Source organism: Dipteris shenzhenensis, chromosome 16 (genome assembly GCF_047967505.1).
Source record: "Dipteris shenzhenensis isolate YYH24624 ecotype China chromosome 16, Dip_SZ_1.0, whole genome shotgun sequence".
In the NCBI taxonomy this organism is placed as follows: Eukaryota; Viridiplantae; Streptophyta; class Polypodiopsida; order Gleicheniales; family Dipteridaceae; genus Dipteris; species Dipteris shenzhenensis.
In genome coordinates this window covers 9,783,613-9,799,901 of record NC_141611.1, presented here as the reverse complement: position 1 = coordinate 9,799,901, position 16,289 = coordinate 9,783,613, and the positions used below count along the sequence as shown (strand labels likewise).

At 40.7% G+C, this 16,289-nt stretch overlaps 1 protein-coding gene across 1 annotated transcript; it reads right to left on the bottom strand.

Moving 5' to 3' along the window:
• Positions 1-2,487: 2,487 nt before the first annotated feature.
• On the bottom strand, positions 2,488-6,444 carry LOC147892524 (uncharacterized). The gene is made up of 3 exons (XM_087387424.1): positions 3,570-6,444; positions 3,015-3,420; positions 2,488-2,931 (listed from the first exon to the last, which is right to left on the bottom strand). Exons 1-2 carry the CDS (start codon positions 6,442-6,444, stop codon positions 3,023-3,025), a joined length of 3,273 nt encoding a protein of 1,090 aa, XP_087243550.1. The 3' UTR covers positions 2,488-2,931; positions 3,015-3,022.
• Between the last annotated feature and the right edge of the window lie 9,845 nt (positions 6,445-16,289).

The window sequence follows — 16,289 nt, the reverse complement described above, 5'->3', positions numbered from 1 at the left end:
AGACACTTTGCTAAGGGGGATGTTGTGCTATGCTTTGATAACAGATTGGACCACCAAATGGATAAGAAGTTCTTGCCACTGTGGACTGGTCCATACAAAGTCATCAAGGAACATAGCAATGGGTCTGTATAAGTTCAAGAGCTGCATGAGCCATATGCCAAGAAGGTGATCAACAAGCGTTATCTCAAGCCCTTCTTTGTGCGTGATGGTCCTAGGCATGGAAATGCTGTGCATTCCCTACCTAGGGGGGGAAACTATTATGGATAAATTTGACCAAAGTAAAAGGCATAAATATGTGTGTGTGCTTGTATGTGTGGCAATAGTATAATAAAATATGGTGTGCATAAGGCCATAGTGCCATAGTCCCCTCTTCATTCCCACCCCTCTTAATCTTTTTCCCCACCTATGTTAACGCTTCTTCCCTCACATTCCCTTTTCCTCCATGGTCCTCGAGCGTCGCCATGCCTAGCGTCTAGCCTTATGCATTGAATTCTTTTCTAGTTAATAACAAGAACAAGCAGCAATGAGAAAGGGAGAGAGAGAAGTTACCAACAATGCAATGACCAACAACAGTGCACCAAGCAGCAGACAAACACAAGCAGCAAGGTAGAGAGATCAGTGCAAGCACAGCACACAAGGGTGACCAGCAAGAGTGCAGTGACAAGTAGCAGTTGAGCAGTAGACTATCCAGTTGGCCTAAAGGAGTGCACTCTAGTCCTATAAAAGGTCCCCATTGGGGCATAAGTAATTTAATCTAGCCCTTTATAGGCTGCCAAAACAGGTCCTCAGGAGTGCACACAAGGGTACTAGAGGGAGCAATGAAGGGAAATAGCAAGCTGCAGATAATCCATCCATTAAACCAGCCTTAGATGTGCTTCTAGGCACAAGAAAACAGGGCACTCTAGTCTTATAAGATGCTCCCATTGGGGGGCATAATTTAGTCCTCTGCAAGCTACCAAAATAGGCCTTAGGAGGGTGCACAAGGGCACTAGAGAGAGTAGTGAAGGGCATGTGTAAGGTGCAGAGAATCCATCCATTAGACCATCCATCGGTAATCATGCTGCCTCCCTCGAACCTCAATGCTCGTGAACTGCCGGAGGGGGGAAGTGATCCATCCATTGAACCAGCCCTTAGGTGCAGAGAATCGATCCATTAGACCAGCCCTTAGATGTAGAGAATCCATCCCTTGGACCATCCATCCCGACCAACCCTTAGATGCAGAGAATCCATGCAGATAATCCATCCATTAAACCAGCCTTAGATGTGCTTCTAGGCACAAGAAAACAGGGCACTCCAGTCCTATAAGATGCTCCCATTGGGGGGCATAATCTAGTCCTCTGCAAGCTACCAAAATAGGCCTTAGGAGGGTGCACAAGGGCACTAGAGAGAGTAGTGAAGGGCATGTGGAAGGTGCAGAGAATCCATCCATTGGACTATCCATCTGTAATCGTGCTGCCTCCCTCGAACCTCAATGCTCGTGAACTGCCAGAGGGGGGAAGTGATCCATCCATTGGACTAGCCCTTAGGTGCAGAGAATCCATCCATTGGACCAGCCCTTACATGTAGAGAATCCATCCGTTGGACTATCCTTTTGTAAGGGCATCTATAAGGTGCAGAGAATCCATCCGTTGGACCTATCCTCCTCATATGGAAGCTCATAGATGGGGAGCTGACATTATCATTGCATGCTACATATGAAGAAGTAAATCGTAGGCTTCCTTCAAAATTACGCATATAGCCTTATGCTAACTTGAAGCCCTTAGATTTTATTGAAAGAAAGGGGGTGTGTATAAGAGCTTGAGAAAAAATGGAGACATAAGGGAAACGAGCCATAGTAAATTGCTGAAGATATTTATACAAGCTAAGTGGGCATGTTTTATTATGCTCACAAGGATCATGTATAAGGGGTTGTTTTGAGGTTTATGCATGCAGGTGACATCCTCCCCCTTCTTCAGAGTGAATCTCCCAACAAGCAATTGGAAACAGAATCCCCATGCCCAAGTCATGTCACTTATCCAAATTCCCGAAGCTTCAATATTCCCATTGTAGACCGATTGGACCACTAGTCAATCTCTCCAAAAATGATTTTTGAAAGTTGATCTCTAACTTTTCTCTCTTGCTCGATGCATCTAGCTACAAACTGATCAAATGAGTAGTAATATGATAACACCCAAAGTCTTAGATAAATATGCAATGTGTATTGGTTTGTGGACAATTATAGAAGCATTTGACCAAGGTGAGGTGAAAATCTCTTCCAATAATTGTCTAACTTCTTGAATGTATAAGAATGGCCTCATCCACATGATATTATTACCCACATGTGTTGGCCGCTCACCAAATCATAATGGTTCTTGAAAGTACAAGAATGTGCGAGCATCCATGAGGTATCAATTACCCACGTATTGGCCACTCACCATAATGTAGCAACATTGGTGACTATGTGTATAGTCTCAATCTTGTGACCATTCTGTTATCTTAAGTCCCCTATTTTCCACATGGACTATTGACAGTCATTGTTGACACTTAGATGTACACATTTACTTCATCGTTTTATCATCATGTGACAAGCTTGTGGTTAATAATAGAACCGACTTGGCCCACACCATTCAAGATCTTTCACATGAGCGGGCAACAAATTGCATGTTATTTACATAAGAGCCAGCAAGTACTTACAACCTTTTTCCAAGATCATGCTTCTTAGGTAACTATCAGATACTCATGCAAATAAATACACTCACTTGACTTGTGCAGTCTACTGGTAATGGTACCGAGCTTATGTATTCTTCATGTCTAAATTCTCAGTACATACATTATGCATATGATGTTGGGCCCTTATTCTTAATGTATGTAGGTGCCATCAATGCCTTAGTTACTGCTTCAATAGGCACAACTGATTCCTTTGCATCTAAGAATGATTGTTCTTGTACATTCCTGCAGGCAGACATCACATCGATTAATGATCACATATGAAAAAGACTTGGGGATAAACACGTTTTGAAATCGAACAACAATACCTTTGATGCTAATCTGAACTTATTGCACTCGTGCTGCCAGCGGTAGCAAGGCTTTCTAATGCAGGATAGTTGAGAATAGCATTGTCAATTCCCGTTTCTATTTTAAGTAGCTCTATGAGAACTTGTTTCATTGTAGGACGGCTGCTTGGATTCTCCTCGGTACAAGCCAAAGCCAGGCCCATGAGTCTGATGATATGGAGAGGATTATTGATTCCAAATCCTTGAAGAGCTTCATCCAAGACTTCGATTGCTCTGTCCGGGAAATATGAACGCACCCATTGAGATAAAGACATCCCCATGCCAAAATTTTCATCTGTGGGCCTTCTTGCACTCAACATTTCCAACAATACAACACCATAACTGAAAACATCCACCTTCACAGAAACTTGGGTAGAGTATGCACACTCTGGAAATGAAACAAAGAATGCACATACAATGTCATGTGAGACAGAAACATAGGATTATTTTGCATGTTGAAAAAAATTATGTTGAATCCCCATCTCATCCCCATCTTGCAGGGCTCTCGAAAAGTAGATCTGAATGCAAGCGCTTTACCTGGAGCTATGTACCCGATGGAGCCTTTGAAGGTGGAAGATAGCTGGAGAGAGGTTCCACCAGTGGAAAGATCGGTGAATAGCCTGGCAGTGCCGAAGTCTGTGAGGCGTGCTTCAAAGTCGGAATCAAAGAGGATGTTGCTGGGCTTCAAGTCACCGTGCACCACGGGCAGACCGTAGTCATGGTGCAGATAAACCAAGACCTGAGCAATAGCAATTGCTGCCTTCAAACGTGTTTCCCAGCTCAATCGGCAGGTTCCAGCTTCATACAAGTGTCGCTCCAAACTCCCATTGCTCACAAATTCCAATACCAAGGCCTTCACCTCCAAATTAGAGACGTAACCCAAGATTTTGACCAGATTTCGGTGCCGTAGTCTTCCAAGTATCCGCAGCTCCCTTAGGAATATATCGTAAGATCGTGCGTCTTTGAGTTTTTTCACAGCAATGACCCTGTTATCTGGCAACACGCCCTTGTAAACAACGCTGAATCCACCCGCACCAAGGATATTTTTTTGATCGTAGGCTTCTGTGGCTGTCCAGAGATCTTGAGCTGTAAACCTTTCTTGCCTTGAACGGCGCAAGGTTGGACATAGCACATTAGAGGATCTTGAACTGTGACGATAGATGAAGTACCAAAGTAATCCCCCCAACAATAGCAGCGCTGAAGCAGTAGCTGTAACAATGATAACGAGCTTGTGGTGGCCTGCAATGGCTACCTCGCAGACTTTATGAAGGATCGGCCCACAAAGGCCCGGGTTGCCCAAAAATGATGTAGCATTGAGATGCATAAACAGGCCAACATTTGGAATTTCACCTGTGAAGGCATTCAATGAGACATTGAGATATGTGAGGGCAGGCATGCGTCCAAGGAAAGAAGGCAAGCTGCCCGTGAGGTTGTTCAAGGATACGTCAAGCTGTGCGAGGGAATTTAAAGCAGCGAGTTGTGGCGGTAGAGATCCAGATAGCATATTTCCAGAAAGATTCAACAGCTTTAGACTCTTGAGACTGCCGATGGTCCGTGGTATTTCTCCTGTCAAAGTATTGCTGGAAAGGTCGAGGAAAGAGAGCCCTAGGCAACCGCCGATGCTTGCTGGGATGGTACCGGATAACAAGTTGTGAGACAAATCGATAGTATCCACCATGAACAATCCGCCTAATCCTGGGGGTATGGATCCGGACAAAGCATTCCGAGATAAGTTGAGCGCCAATCCCAAAGAAGCTAGTGCTGAAAAGTTGGAGGGGATGCTTCCTGTGAGGGAGTTGGAAGAGAGATCCAAATCTGTGAGTCTGAAGCACCAGCTCAGAGTTTCGGGAATGAGACCCGTGAGCGTATTGTGATCGAGATACAGATTTCTTAATTCTGGAAGCTGGCCGATGGCATTGGGAACGGCTCCACGCAACCGGTTGTCAGAAATGTCGAGGAAGAAGAGCTGACTGCAATTGGAGATCTCCGGCGGGATAGCCCGGGAGAGGCTATTCTCCTGAAAATACATACGTTGAAGAGATCCTAGTTTGCAGAGCTCGGAGGGAATTGTAGCAGTTAGCTTATTTGAAGAAAGGGCGAGATCAGCGAGGGAGGTGCAGTTGCCAAGGCTGGAGGGAATGCCACCCGTGAGGTTGTTACCGTCCAAATAGCACAATGCAAGGCGACGGAGCATCCCCAATTCCGAGGGTATCCATCCCATCAGCTCGTTTAACGATAATTCTAGGTCTGTTAGAGCGCTGCAATTCCCAAGGCTCCGGGGGATTAGACCCGTCAGCTGGTTTTCCCAAAGACGCAGAATCTCAAGGTTTGTGAGCACTCCAAAGTCCCATGGGATCACCCCCGTTCGTTGGTTGCTCAAAAGGTCAAGCTCTCTGAGATTGGTGCAGTTGCCTAAGCTGGAGGGGATGAGACCCGTGAGCTGGTTTCCCCAGAGAAATAGACCCTCAAGGTTGGTGAGCATTCCAAACTCCAATGGGATCACCCCGGTTAGCTGGTTGCTATCAAGATCAAGACCTATGAGGGTGGTGCAGTTGCCTAAGCTGGAGGGGATGACACCTGTGAGCTGGTTTCCCAAGAGATTCAGAGTCTGAAGTTTGGTGAGCATTCCAAACTCCGATGGGATCACCCCCGTTAGTTGGTTCCTATGAAGCTCAAGGTCTATGAGGGCGGTGCAGTTGCTTAAGCTGGAGGGGATGAGGCCCGTGAGCTGGTTTCCCCAAAGATACAAAGTCTGAAGGTTGGTGAGCATTCCAAACTCCGATGGGATCACCCCGGTTAGTTGGTTGCTAGCAAGGTCAAGGTCTATGAGGGGGGTGCAATTGCCGAAGTTGGAGGGGATGAGGCCCGTGAGCTGGTTTCCCCAGAGGAGCAGAGTCTGAAGGTTCGCGAGTATCCCAAATTCATATGGGATGTGACCAGTGAGGTTGTTTGTATGGATTCGGACATCCGTGAGGGCAGTGCAATTGCCAAGGGTGGTGGGAAGGCCACCCACAAGATAATTGTTACGGAGATACAAAATGTGGAGATTTTGTAAGAATCCCAACTCATGAGGAATGGATTGAGAGAGACGATTATAAGACAAATCCAAAGAGAAGAGATGCGAGAGCCCACCTAAAGCTGGAGTGATTGAACCTTCCAAACTGCTAGATGTCAAGTTTAGCTCACTCACATGGGCTACTTGCATAGAATTGTGGTGTCGTTGAGACTCAACTGTGCACTTGACTCCCTTCCACTTGCAAAACATAGATTTGTTGCCAACATTCCAACCTCCTAACACCCCCAAAGGATCATGGGTGATGCCCCTCTTAAATGCCAGCAAAATCTCCACATCATCATTTCCCTTCCTTGCTGAGTTGCCCCCCCCAAATTTTGCTATGAGGATGCTCATCATGATCGTAGTTTTGAGAAGCTGAAGCCGAAACATTTTGATGTGTTGTTCGCAAGAATTCCCACAAGGATTGTTTCCACACTAAAGCTGGAGTGAATCCAACAAGACAAACAAGATATGAATATCTCCTAATGTGCCACAATCCCTATATCACTCAATATGCCTTCGGGAGCACATCATCTACTCATATATATAAGTGTTCACAATAGAAAATAATTCTTATGATATTTATGTATGAAACTTTGAAAACACATAACCCTAGGCTTGACAATAATTTCAAGGCTACTACTTTTTAAAAAGGATATCATTTCATCATAGCCTTAAAATTAAGATATTTGTAAACTTTTCAAACCTGAAGATATCCTCTCTTAGATTTTAAACATGGCCCTCCGTTTCTATTTTTAAGAACCATTTTGCACCCTTGAGAAAGTGTAAGATCGAAAAATCAAGAGTATATCAAATATCTAGTTTGGGCAACATTAATCTCACATGATGACAACTTAAAATACAAATGATAAGAGGTCACGACTTGACATAATCTTTGACTACTTTTCTGAGAGAGCATGACTCGACTTAATGTTTCAACGCTATCATGATAGAGCATGACTTGATGTGATCTCTGAGTGCTATCATTATGGGAGACTTTAACATCTCCCATCATAATAGAGTAATTGACTTAATGTTTCATGCTATCATGATAGAGCATGACTTGATGTGATCTTTGAGTGCCATCATTATGGCAGACTTTAACATCTTCCATCATAATAGAGCATGACTTGGTGTAGCTTAATCTTTAGTGCTATAGGTACGCACTTTCAACCAAAGAGTAAAAGTACCATTTCTTTTTCGTAAAGACAAGTACCTATAGATAAGCATTTTGTTGTGCTAGCCATGGCAAATCATGGACCCATTAAATTAATTGAATAGGAAGGTCTCATTAATTTGAAATTTATTGAGCCTATCTTGACTTTATCCTACAAGTACTTTTATATCTCTTCCTTTTCAAAATACAATGGCCTTGTTTTCTCTCCATCCCTTTCGCTATGGATGGGAAACCATAGACTCATTTCTAGTCTTTCTATTGTACTACCTTGACTTTATCCTACAAGCACTTTTAATATCTCTTCCTTTCCAAAATACACTTGCCTTGCTTTCTCTACATCCTTTTTGCTATGGATGGGAAACCATAGACTCATATCTAGTCTTTCTATTGTACATTATTGTCTTCATTATGAATACAAAGGTCCCAACAATTCAAAATTTATTGGAGCCGACCTTGGTATTCTCCTACAAAATTTGAATATCTTCCATTAGAGCCTATCTTGACATTTATACCAAAAGTTTTTTTAATATCTCTTTCCTATTCCAAAAGACACTCGCCTTGCTTTCTTTACATCCCTTTCACCATGGATGGGAAACATTACACTCTTTCTATTGTACATTGTTTTCCTTTATGAATAGGAAGGTCCCAACAAATCAAACTTTATTAGAGCTGACCTTGGTCTTTCTTTGATAAGATTTGAATGTCTCCTAATGTGCCACCTTCTACTCATATACCTTAGATAGCACACCATGTACTCGTATATAAGAGATCACAAAGAACATATCTTATGTATTCATTATTAAAAGGTGCACATCCTAGGCTTAACAATAATTTCAAGGCTATATTCACTCTAACCTTTAAAAGGGATGTATTTTCATCCTAACCTAGAAACTTAAATATTTGTTAAATTTCAAACCTAAAAATAACCTCTCTTAGATTTTAAATGAGCTTTCCTTTTCTATGTTTGAAAGTCATTGCACAATTGAGAATGTGTAAAGATAAAAAACTCAAGATCAAAACACATATCTAGTTTGGGAAGCATTAACTTCATGATGGCAATTTAAAATTTACATGATAATAGCTCATGACTTACTTAATCTTTGGCTTCTTCATTATAGAGCATGACTTGACTTAATCTTTGAGTTCTATCATGATTGGAGACTTAACATCTCCCATCATAATAGGGCACGACTTGACTTAACTTAATCTTTGAGTGTTATAAGTTATCACAATCTTTCAACTAAAGAATAATATTTCCATTGCTTTTTTGTAAAGAAAGGTACCTATAAATAATCCTTCTGTTGTGCTAGTGATTGCAAATCATGGACTCATACGTAGACTTACTTTTATACATTCAATGTATTGAATAGAAAGATCCCTTTAATTTTAATTTTATTGGTGCCTATCTTGATCTTTATCCTACAAGTTTATTTGGTATCTCTTTCTTGTTCCAAAAAACACGGCCTTGGTGTTTTTACATCTCTTTTACCATAGTAGATACCATAGACTCATATCTAGACTTTCTATTATACATTGTCTTCATTTATGAATACAAAGGTCCCAACATTTCAAATTTTGTTGGATCTAGCCTCGGTCTTTCTTCAACAAGGTTTGAATATCAGCTACTAGTGTGCCACCATCTGCTCATACTATCAACGTGTCTTTGACGGCACACCATCTAATCATGTATAAGTGTTCACACAAAAAATAGTTATGTATTGAAAATTAAAAAGCGCATACGCCTAGCCTCAACAATAATTTCAAGGCTACTATTCACTATCACCTTTAAAAAGGATGTAATTTCATCTTAACCTTAAAAGCAAGATATTTTGTAAAGTTTCAAACCTTGAAAATAACCTCTCTTAGATTTTAAATGGGGTTTCCAAACTTCAATCCATATGAAATACATTGATGGATGGTTTTTTCTACCATTAGTGTCCATCTAAAGGAGAGTACCTTTAAAATGTGTGCAAGTAAAAGAGAGTACCTTTTAAATGTTACCTAGAATATTATGTGAGACAACATTTCTAAAAGGCTAGTGTGTAAACCCATGGCTTTACCACATGGAAATGATCTACTCCGCTTAGCCATGTTACACATCAATGTATCCCAAGCATGTTGCTTATAGATATCACTCATGTGGTAGTTACACTACATCATTTCACAAACAACAATAAAGCATAAAGATTTACTTCTAGCCTTGAAGCTCTTTTTTACAACCATCTACTGAATGGCTTGCTCCATCTAATGTGGTTGTAATTAAGAATCAAATTATGGCTGATAAACCTTACTCTTCATTGCAAGGTTATTTGCAATTGTTACTTTTCTTTTGAGTCTTAAGTTCTTTCCTAAGATTGACCTTGTGCTGCATCAAGGTTTCTTGCCCATTTCTAGCTATTTGTTTGGGCAAGTATCATGAACTCAATGGCAATATACATCGAAACATTCCCTTTCCAGAAATATAAAGACAACACTCCACGTTTAGAAATTTGTGCTAGAACAAATGGGCAAATACCAATTGATTGCATGCAATCTAGTACCACCAAATCCCCCAGAATGCGAGACATGCATAGCTTGAGTGGTGAAAGCATATAAGAAGCAGACCAAAGAAGGTTTATGTAGGGTTTCATAAATTATCACCCATAAATTAGCAAGTTTGTGGACTTAAGGGTCCTCCCTCCTTTTCTGGCAGCAATGGGACTTAGATGCTATTTATTCAATTTAGTAGTGACTTGAGTGTCTTGGGCAAATCAAGTGCCCACCATGCTCCACGATATATAGCTAGATACTCTATTTCTCTTCTTTAGTACACATTGTGAGGACTTAAGGAGACTAGAAGAGTAGGGGATAAGGTACATGAACACAACCACAATGTTAGACTAGAATAACCTTGACCCACCCTTAAGTAGGCATTGACCTTTAGCAAAGACACAAATTGTGTTGGTGCTTGTGAGTCACATGGGGAATACCTTTGAAACATGTCCAACTAAAGGAGAGTAACTTTGAAATGAGTTCAATTATGTGGAATACCTTTGATCTATATGGAACTAAGGGGACTATTTATGTGAATTATATGTAAGGTAGCATTTCTGAAAAGCTAGCATGTGTGCCCCTAGACTTGGCACATGGAAAGGATCTACTTCCCTTTATAAGGCTGTATTTCTAAAAAGAATACCTTAATTTGCTTAGCAAAAGCACAAGATAGATGAGCAAGGTGAGGGTGAGCTGCTGAGCGTTGTCAAGCTTCGTTTCTAGTGCACTTGGTAGTACACTTCGGCATGCTCGAGCACTCCCATAAGGGAGAGGGCGTTGATGGATCATTAAAGAAAAGGAGGTGTGAGGTTGATTGCCTTGGAGTTCCCGACAGAGCCCCAATGAGTTCCAATCTTGCCAAAGTGGGGGAGGTGGTTTGTCATCCCCACTCGGTAAGAGCACTAGTAGATCAATGAATTTTTTAAGACATGCAATTGCTTTGGAGGAGGGGGAGGGTCAAAGGCCGCCGACATTGAATCGATAGGAGGTAGAAATTAAGACTTGCCAAAGAAAGACGGCCTCTTATGCAAACACTGTGTCTCAAAAACTTAGGAGTGGGTTTTCCCCACTTTCTAGGGAGGTGGCTTGGGATGTTTGTGTGCCAATGTGGCCAAGAGAGAGGCAAAACCATCCAAGAGAGATTTGCATGAGAATGGTGTCAAACACACTACTACATGTTATCTACACTTTGACGTGATTAAGCTACAAGTTGAGAGGCTTGCTAACGGGGGCGTTTACTTAATTTGCACCAGTCCAGTTCTAGAGCTGGGTGAGTTGCGAGAATAGTTAGAGACTTGGGAAGAGCTTTGTCTTGATAAGGGCCTAATAGATGCTATAGAGCTAGACTTAGAGGGCTTGAACGGCTTTTCCTGGAAAAATAGAAGGAGGGGTACTCAGTTTAGGGCTAGTAGAATTGATAGTTTCTATTTCTCAAAAGAAGGCCGGTGGCTTTTAGCTCTAATGGAGGGCAAAGTTGCTGATGGATGCAAGTCTCTCATATCACATTCTAATGGGATGGTACTTTTCGACTATAGGTCACGTGAACAAATCATTTGATGTGCCTTCTAAGTTTGATTGAGAATCATTATTCTCTTTGGGCTTCTATGATGAAATGGAAAAAGTATGGAGGGGGGAAGTTGATACCAATTCTGACCTAGGGGTGATGTAAAGAGGAAAAGAAGAGGATCAATGAGCAGTTGGTGACTTACAAGTCTCACTTGAGAAGCCATCAATTCAAGACTTGAGGATCCTAGCTATTTGCCCATTTCTAGCTATTTGTTTGGGCAAGTATCATGAACTCAATGGCAATATACATCAAAACATTCCCTTTCCAGAAATATAGAGACAACACTCCATGTTGAGAAATTTGTGCTAAAACATATGGGCAAATACCAATTGATTGCATGCAATCTAGTACCACCAAATCCCCCAAAATTTTGAACTTAAATGCAAAATTATAGCTCGAGTGTTAAAAGAAAAGCTAATATAGACTCCAATATGGTCTAATATGTCTTGTGTGGTGCCTTGATTCGAAGTTAAAATTTGAAGATCATTTCAAAATGACGCAACTACATTGTTTGATCATGACATAAACAAGAACCCACATCAAACTGGTAGTGCCTAAAGAAGGGAGACATGCAAAGCGTGAGTGACAACATGAAAGAAGCAGCCAAAATAAGATTTATGTCGAGTTTCATAAATGCTTACTCATGAATTAGCCTTTTGTGGACTTAAGTTTTAACAAAAAGAACCCACATTAAATTGGTAGTGTGTAAAGAAAGGAGACATGCATAGCTTGAGTGGTGAAAGCACATAAGAAGCAGACAAAAGAAGGTTTAAGTAGGGTTTCATAAATTATCACCAATAAATTAGCCCTTTGTGGACTTAAGGGTCCTCCCTCCTTTCCTGGCAACAATGGGACTTGGATGCTATTTATTCAACTTAGTAGTGACTTGACTACATGGGACTAAATCTTGGGCAAATCAAGTGCCCACCATGCTCCATAATATATAGCTAGGTACTCTATTTCTCTTCTTCAGTACACATTGTGAGGACTTAAGGAGACTAGAAGAGTAGGGGATAAGGTACATGAACACAACCGCACAATGTAAGATTAGAATAACCTTGACCAACCCTTAAGTAGGCATTGACCTTTAGCAAAGACACAAATTGTGCTAGTGCTTGTGAGTCACATGGGGAATACCTTTGAAACATGTGCAACTAAAGGAGAGAACCTTTGAAATGTGTTCAATTAAGTGGAATACCTTTGAACTATATGGAACTAAGGGGACTATTTATGTGAATTATATGTAAGGTAGCATTTCTGAAAAGCTAACCTCGCATGGAGGCAGTCAATAGAGCGAGCGAGAAAAAGCAAGCGAGCCCAAAAAAGCGAGCGACAATTAGTTGAAGTGATTGGAAAATCAAGCAAGCAAAGAAAGAATCTAAATTTTTAATAAAATAATTGCTTGAAGTATAAAGTATTCAAAAGAGTGGTTATGTGTCACATTTCTTGAAATTGAGCAGTCTAAAGTTAAGAACTATTGTAACATGACCCCATTTGGGTTTAGTAATTATCCTGGGGGGTCACTCATAAACATGTAACATAGCACTTTAGTGCATTGAGGGGTACTTTTTAGTGGGGGGACTTACATGTTGTTTGTGTGCATGAGGGGATTTATAAAATAGCAACTTAATGTAATTTATATATGTAGATTTTTAAAAATGTAAACACATACATGGGTTCAACCATTGACATGAGAAAATGTAAAATTGCAAGAATAGGGGTAATTTTTAATACATGCTTGCTTGCACATGCTTTTATGAAGAGTGATCCCCAGAGTGCAATTAAAAGGTAGAGGATGTTAAATTTTGTTTTGTTTTTTTGCCAAAATAGACAGTGTCTTCTCGCTCCCCATTATGGGAAACCTTGCTTTAAACTTGGTGCAAAAAATTAGGCAGAATTTCACAAAATTCATATTCTAATGCACACAATTTTTTTAGATGGTGCAAAAAGGCATGATATTGATCTAAATCATGCCTTGTCATTTGATTTGATATGTAACATTATGCTATTTATATTTGACAATAAACATTATGCCATTTATATTTGACAATAAAAAGATGTAGGGATGTTAAAAACTCATCTTTTGGGCCAAAAGAATCATATGTTGACATCTTGCAAAAATACAAGGATGTGAAAATGTCCTCTTTTGGGCCAAAACAGGGAGCGCGTTATGTTGATATCTTGCAAAAATACAAGGATGTGAAAATGTCCTCTTTTGGGCCAAAACAGGGAGCGCGTTAAATTGCAAAAATACAAGGATAACGCGCTCCCTGTTTTGGCCCAAAAGAGGACATTTTCACATCCTTGTATCTTTTGATTTACAAGTCCAAACAGGGTCATGTTACATATCAAATCAAATGGCAAGGTGTACTTTAGATGATTATCATGTCTTTGTGCACCATCTAGTAAAATTTAATGTACCAAAATATGAATTTGTGGTTAATTTGTTGCATTGGTTAGATTAGTGGGAGGTAAGAATAAATCATTAGGGAAGGATATTTTTGCAGTAACAAAGAAACATGGGTTTCATTCCAAGAGTGAACAGAGTTAAAAAAGCTAAGAGTTTACATATGCATGGAATCTAGACTAATCCATGCAAGGAGTCCTTTGAAACACCCCATCTGTGTGGAAGGTTGCATTGATGATCTCAATTACTCTAGTGGAAAGAGAGAACTTGATTGCAATTATTATAGTGGAAAGAGAGAACTTGATTGCAATTATTGTTTGTCTTTAATACAAACAATGAATTGGAAATTGAACATACAAACTATCTCATGGATGATGTGAAATTAGTGTTAGTGGCTATATAAAGTTAAATGCATATTTAACCTTCTAGCATTGAGGAAACATATGGACTTTTGAATAAGTTATTATTTTTTGCTACTGAAATGGGGGATTTATAAATCTTTTATTGTTTTTTATTGCTCGCTTTTTTTGGCTCGCTCGCTTTTTGTCGCTCGCCTTTTGGTAATCCTCGCATGTGTGCCCCTAGACTTGGCACATGGAAAGGATCTACTTCCCTTTATAAGGTTGTATTTCTAAAAAGACTACCTTAATTTGCTTAGCAAAAACACAACATAGATGAGCAAGGTGAGGGTGAGTTGCTGCGCATTGTCAAGCTTCATTTCTAGTGCACCTGCTAGTACACTTCGGCATGCTTGAGCACTCCCATAAGGGAGAGGGGGTTGATGGATCATTAAAGCAAAGGAGGTGTGAGGTTGATTGCCTTGGAGTTCTCGACAAAGCCCCACTGAGTTTCAATCTTGTCAAAGTGGGGGAGGTGGTTTGTCATCCTCGCTAGGTAAGTGCACTAGTAGATCAGTTAATTTTTTGAGACATGCAGTTGCTTTGGAGGAGGGGGAGGGTCAAAGGCTGACATTCAATCGGTAGGAGGTAGAAATTGAGACTCGCCAAAGAAAGACGGCCTCTTATGCAGACACTGTGTCTCAAAAACTTAAGAGTGAGTTTTCCGCACTTTCTAGGGAGGTGGCTTGGAAAGTTTGTGTGCCGATGTGGCCAAGAGAGAGGCAAAACCATCCAAGAGAGATCTGCATGAGAATGGTGTCGAACACACTACTACATGTTATCTACACTTTGACGTGATTAAGCTACAAGTTGAGGGGCTCGCTAACGGGGGCGTTTACTTAATTTGCACTAGTCAAGTTCTAGAGTTGGGTGAGTTGCGAGAATAGTTAGAGACTTGGGAAGAGCTTTGTCTTGATAATGGTCTAATAGATGCTATAGAGCTAGACTGAAAGGGCTTGAATGGCTTTTTGTGGAAAAATAGGAGGGGTACTCAGTTTAGGGCTAGTAGAATTGATAGTTTCTATTTCTCAGAAGAAGGCCAGTGGCTTTTAGCTCCAATGGAGGGCAAAGTTGCTATTGGATGCAAGTCTCTTATATCACATTCCAATGGGATGGTACTTTTCGACTACAGGTCAAGTGAACAAATCATTTGATGTGCCTTTTAAGTTTGATTGAAAATCGTTATTCTCTTTGAACTCCTGTGATGAAATGGAAAAAGCATGGAGGGGGGAAGTTGATACCAATTCTGATCTAGGGGCGATGGAACAGGATCAATGAGCAATTGGTGACTTACAGGTCTCAATTGAGAAGCTATCAATTCAAGACTTGAGGATCCTATAGTTTCCACCTTTCTAGTAGAAGTAGAAGAAGCTCTCGAAGTAGAGGAGCTTGAACGAGTATGGCTTTAGATTTGCCTTCTATGGCTATCAAACGGAGTTTATCCATTGAGTTTTTTCTTTCAAGCAACGGTCAAGCACAAACAATTAGTGGAAGCTATAGACAGAGTGGAGGATAATCAGGGATATTTTTGTCATAGAATTCTGGCATGTGGCAAACATTTTTAAGAAGGAACTATCTAATGTAGTGGGTGGTTCAAGTGAAGTCTCTCAAGAATGGGCACTATGCCTAAATGAGGCATTCAAGGACATCCAATCGCAAGTGTCACCCAGGGAAGCTTTGGACTTACTATAGGAGGATAAAGCCCCCAGGCTAGATGGCCTTACTTTAGAATTCTTTGTTGCCTTCTAGAACCTCATTAAATGAGACTTTGTGGCAATGGCCAATTGGGCGATGCTGACTAGCCAATTAACAAAAGATGTGAATGTGGGTCTCGTCAAGATTTTTCCCAAGAGACATAATCAGCTAAAGGTGAGATATTGGAGGCCTATAACTATCCTAAACACTTCATATAAAATCGTAGCTAAAGCTCTAGCTTGCAGGATCAAAGACATCTACATGAAAGGAAACTTGATAGGGAGCTGAATGGATTTATCATGGGGCATGGCATTTATGAGAGCGTTTTGAAAGTCGCCTCTGTGCTAGATTATTCCATAGCCACAAATTAGACGTGTGTCTTGTTAGGCTTTGACTATGATCATGCCTATGATAAGGTGCAATGGG

Excerpts from the sequence above, each read along its gene's own strand:
- LOC147892524 (XM_087387424.1), bottom strand. The coding sequence starts at position 6,444 with ATGATGAGCATCCTCATAGCAAAATTTGGGGGGGGCAACTCAGCAAGG. Across the intron at positions 3,421-3,569 it reads CATCGGGTACATAGCTCCAG|AGTGTGCATACTCTACCCAA; the intron begins GTAAAGCGCTTG and ends TTTCATTTCCAG.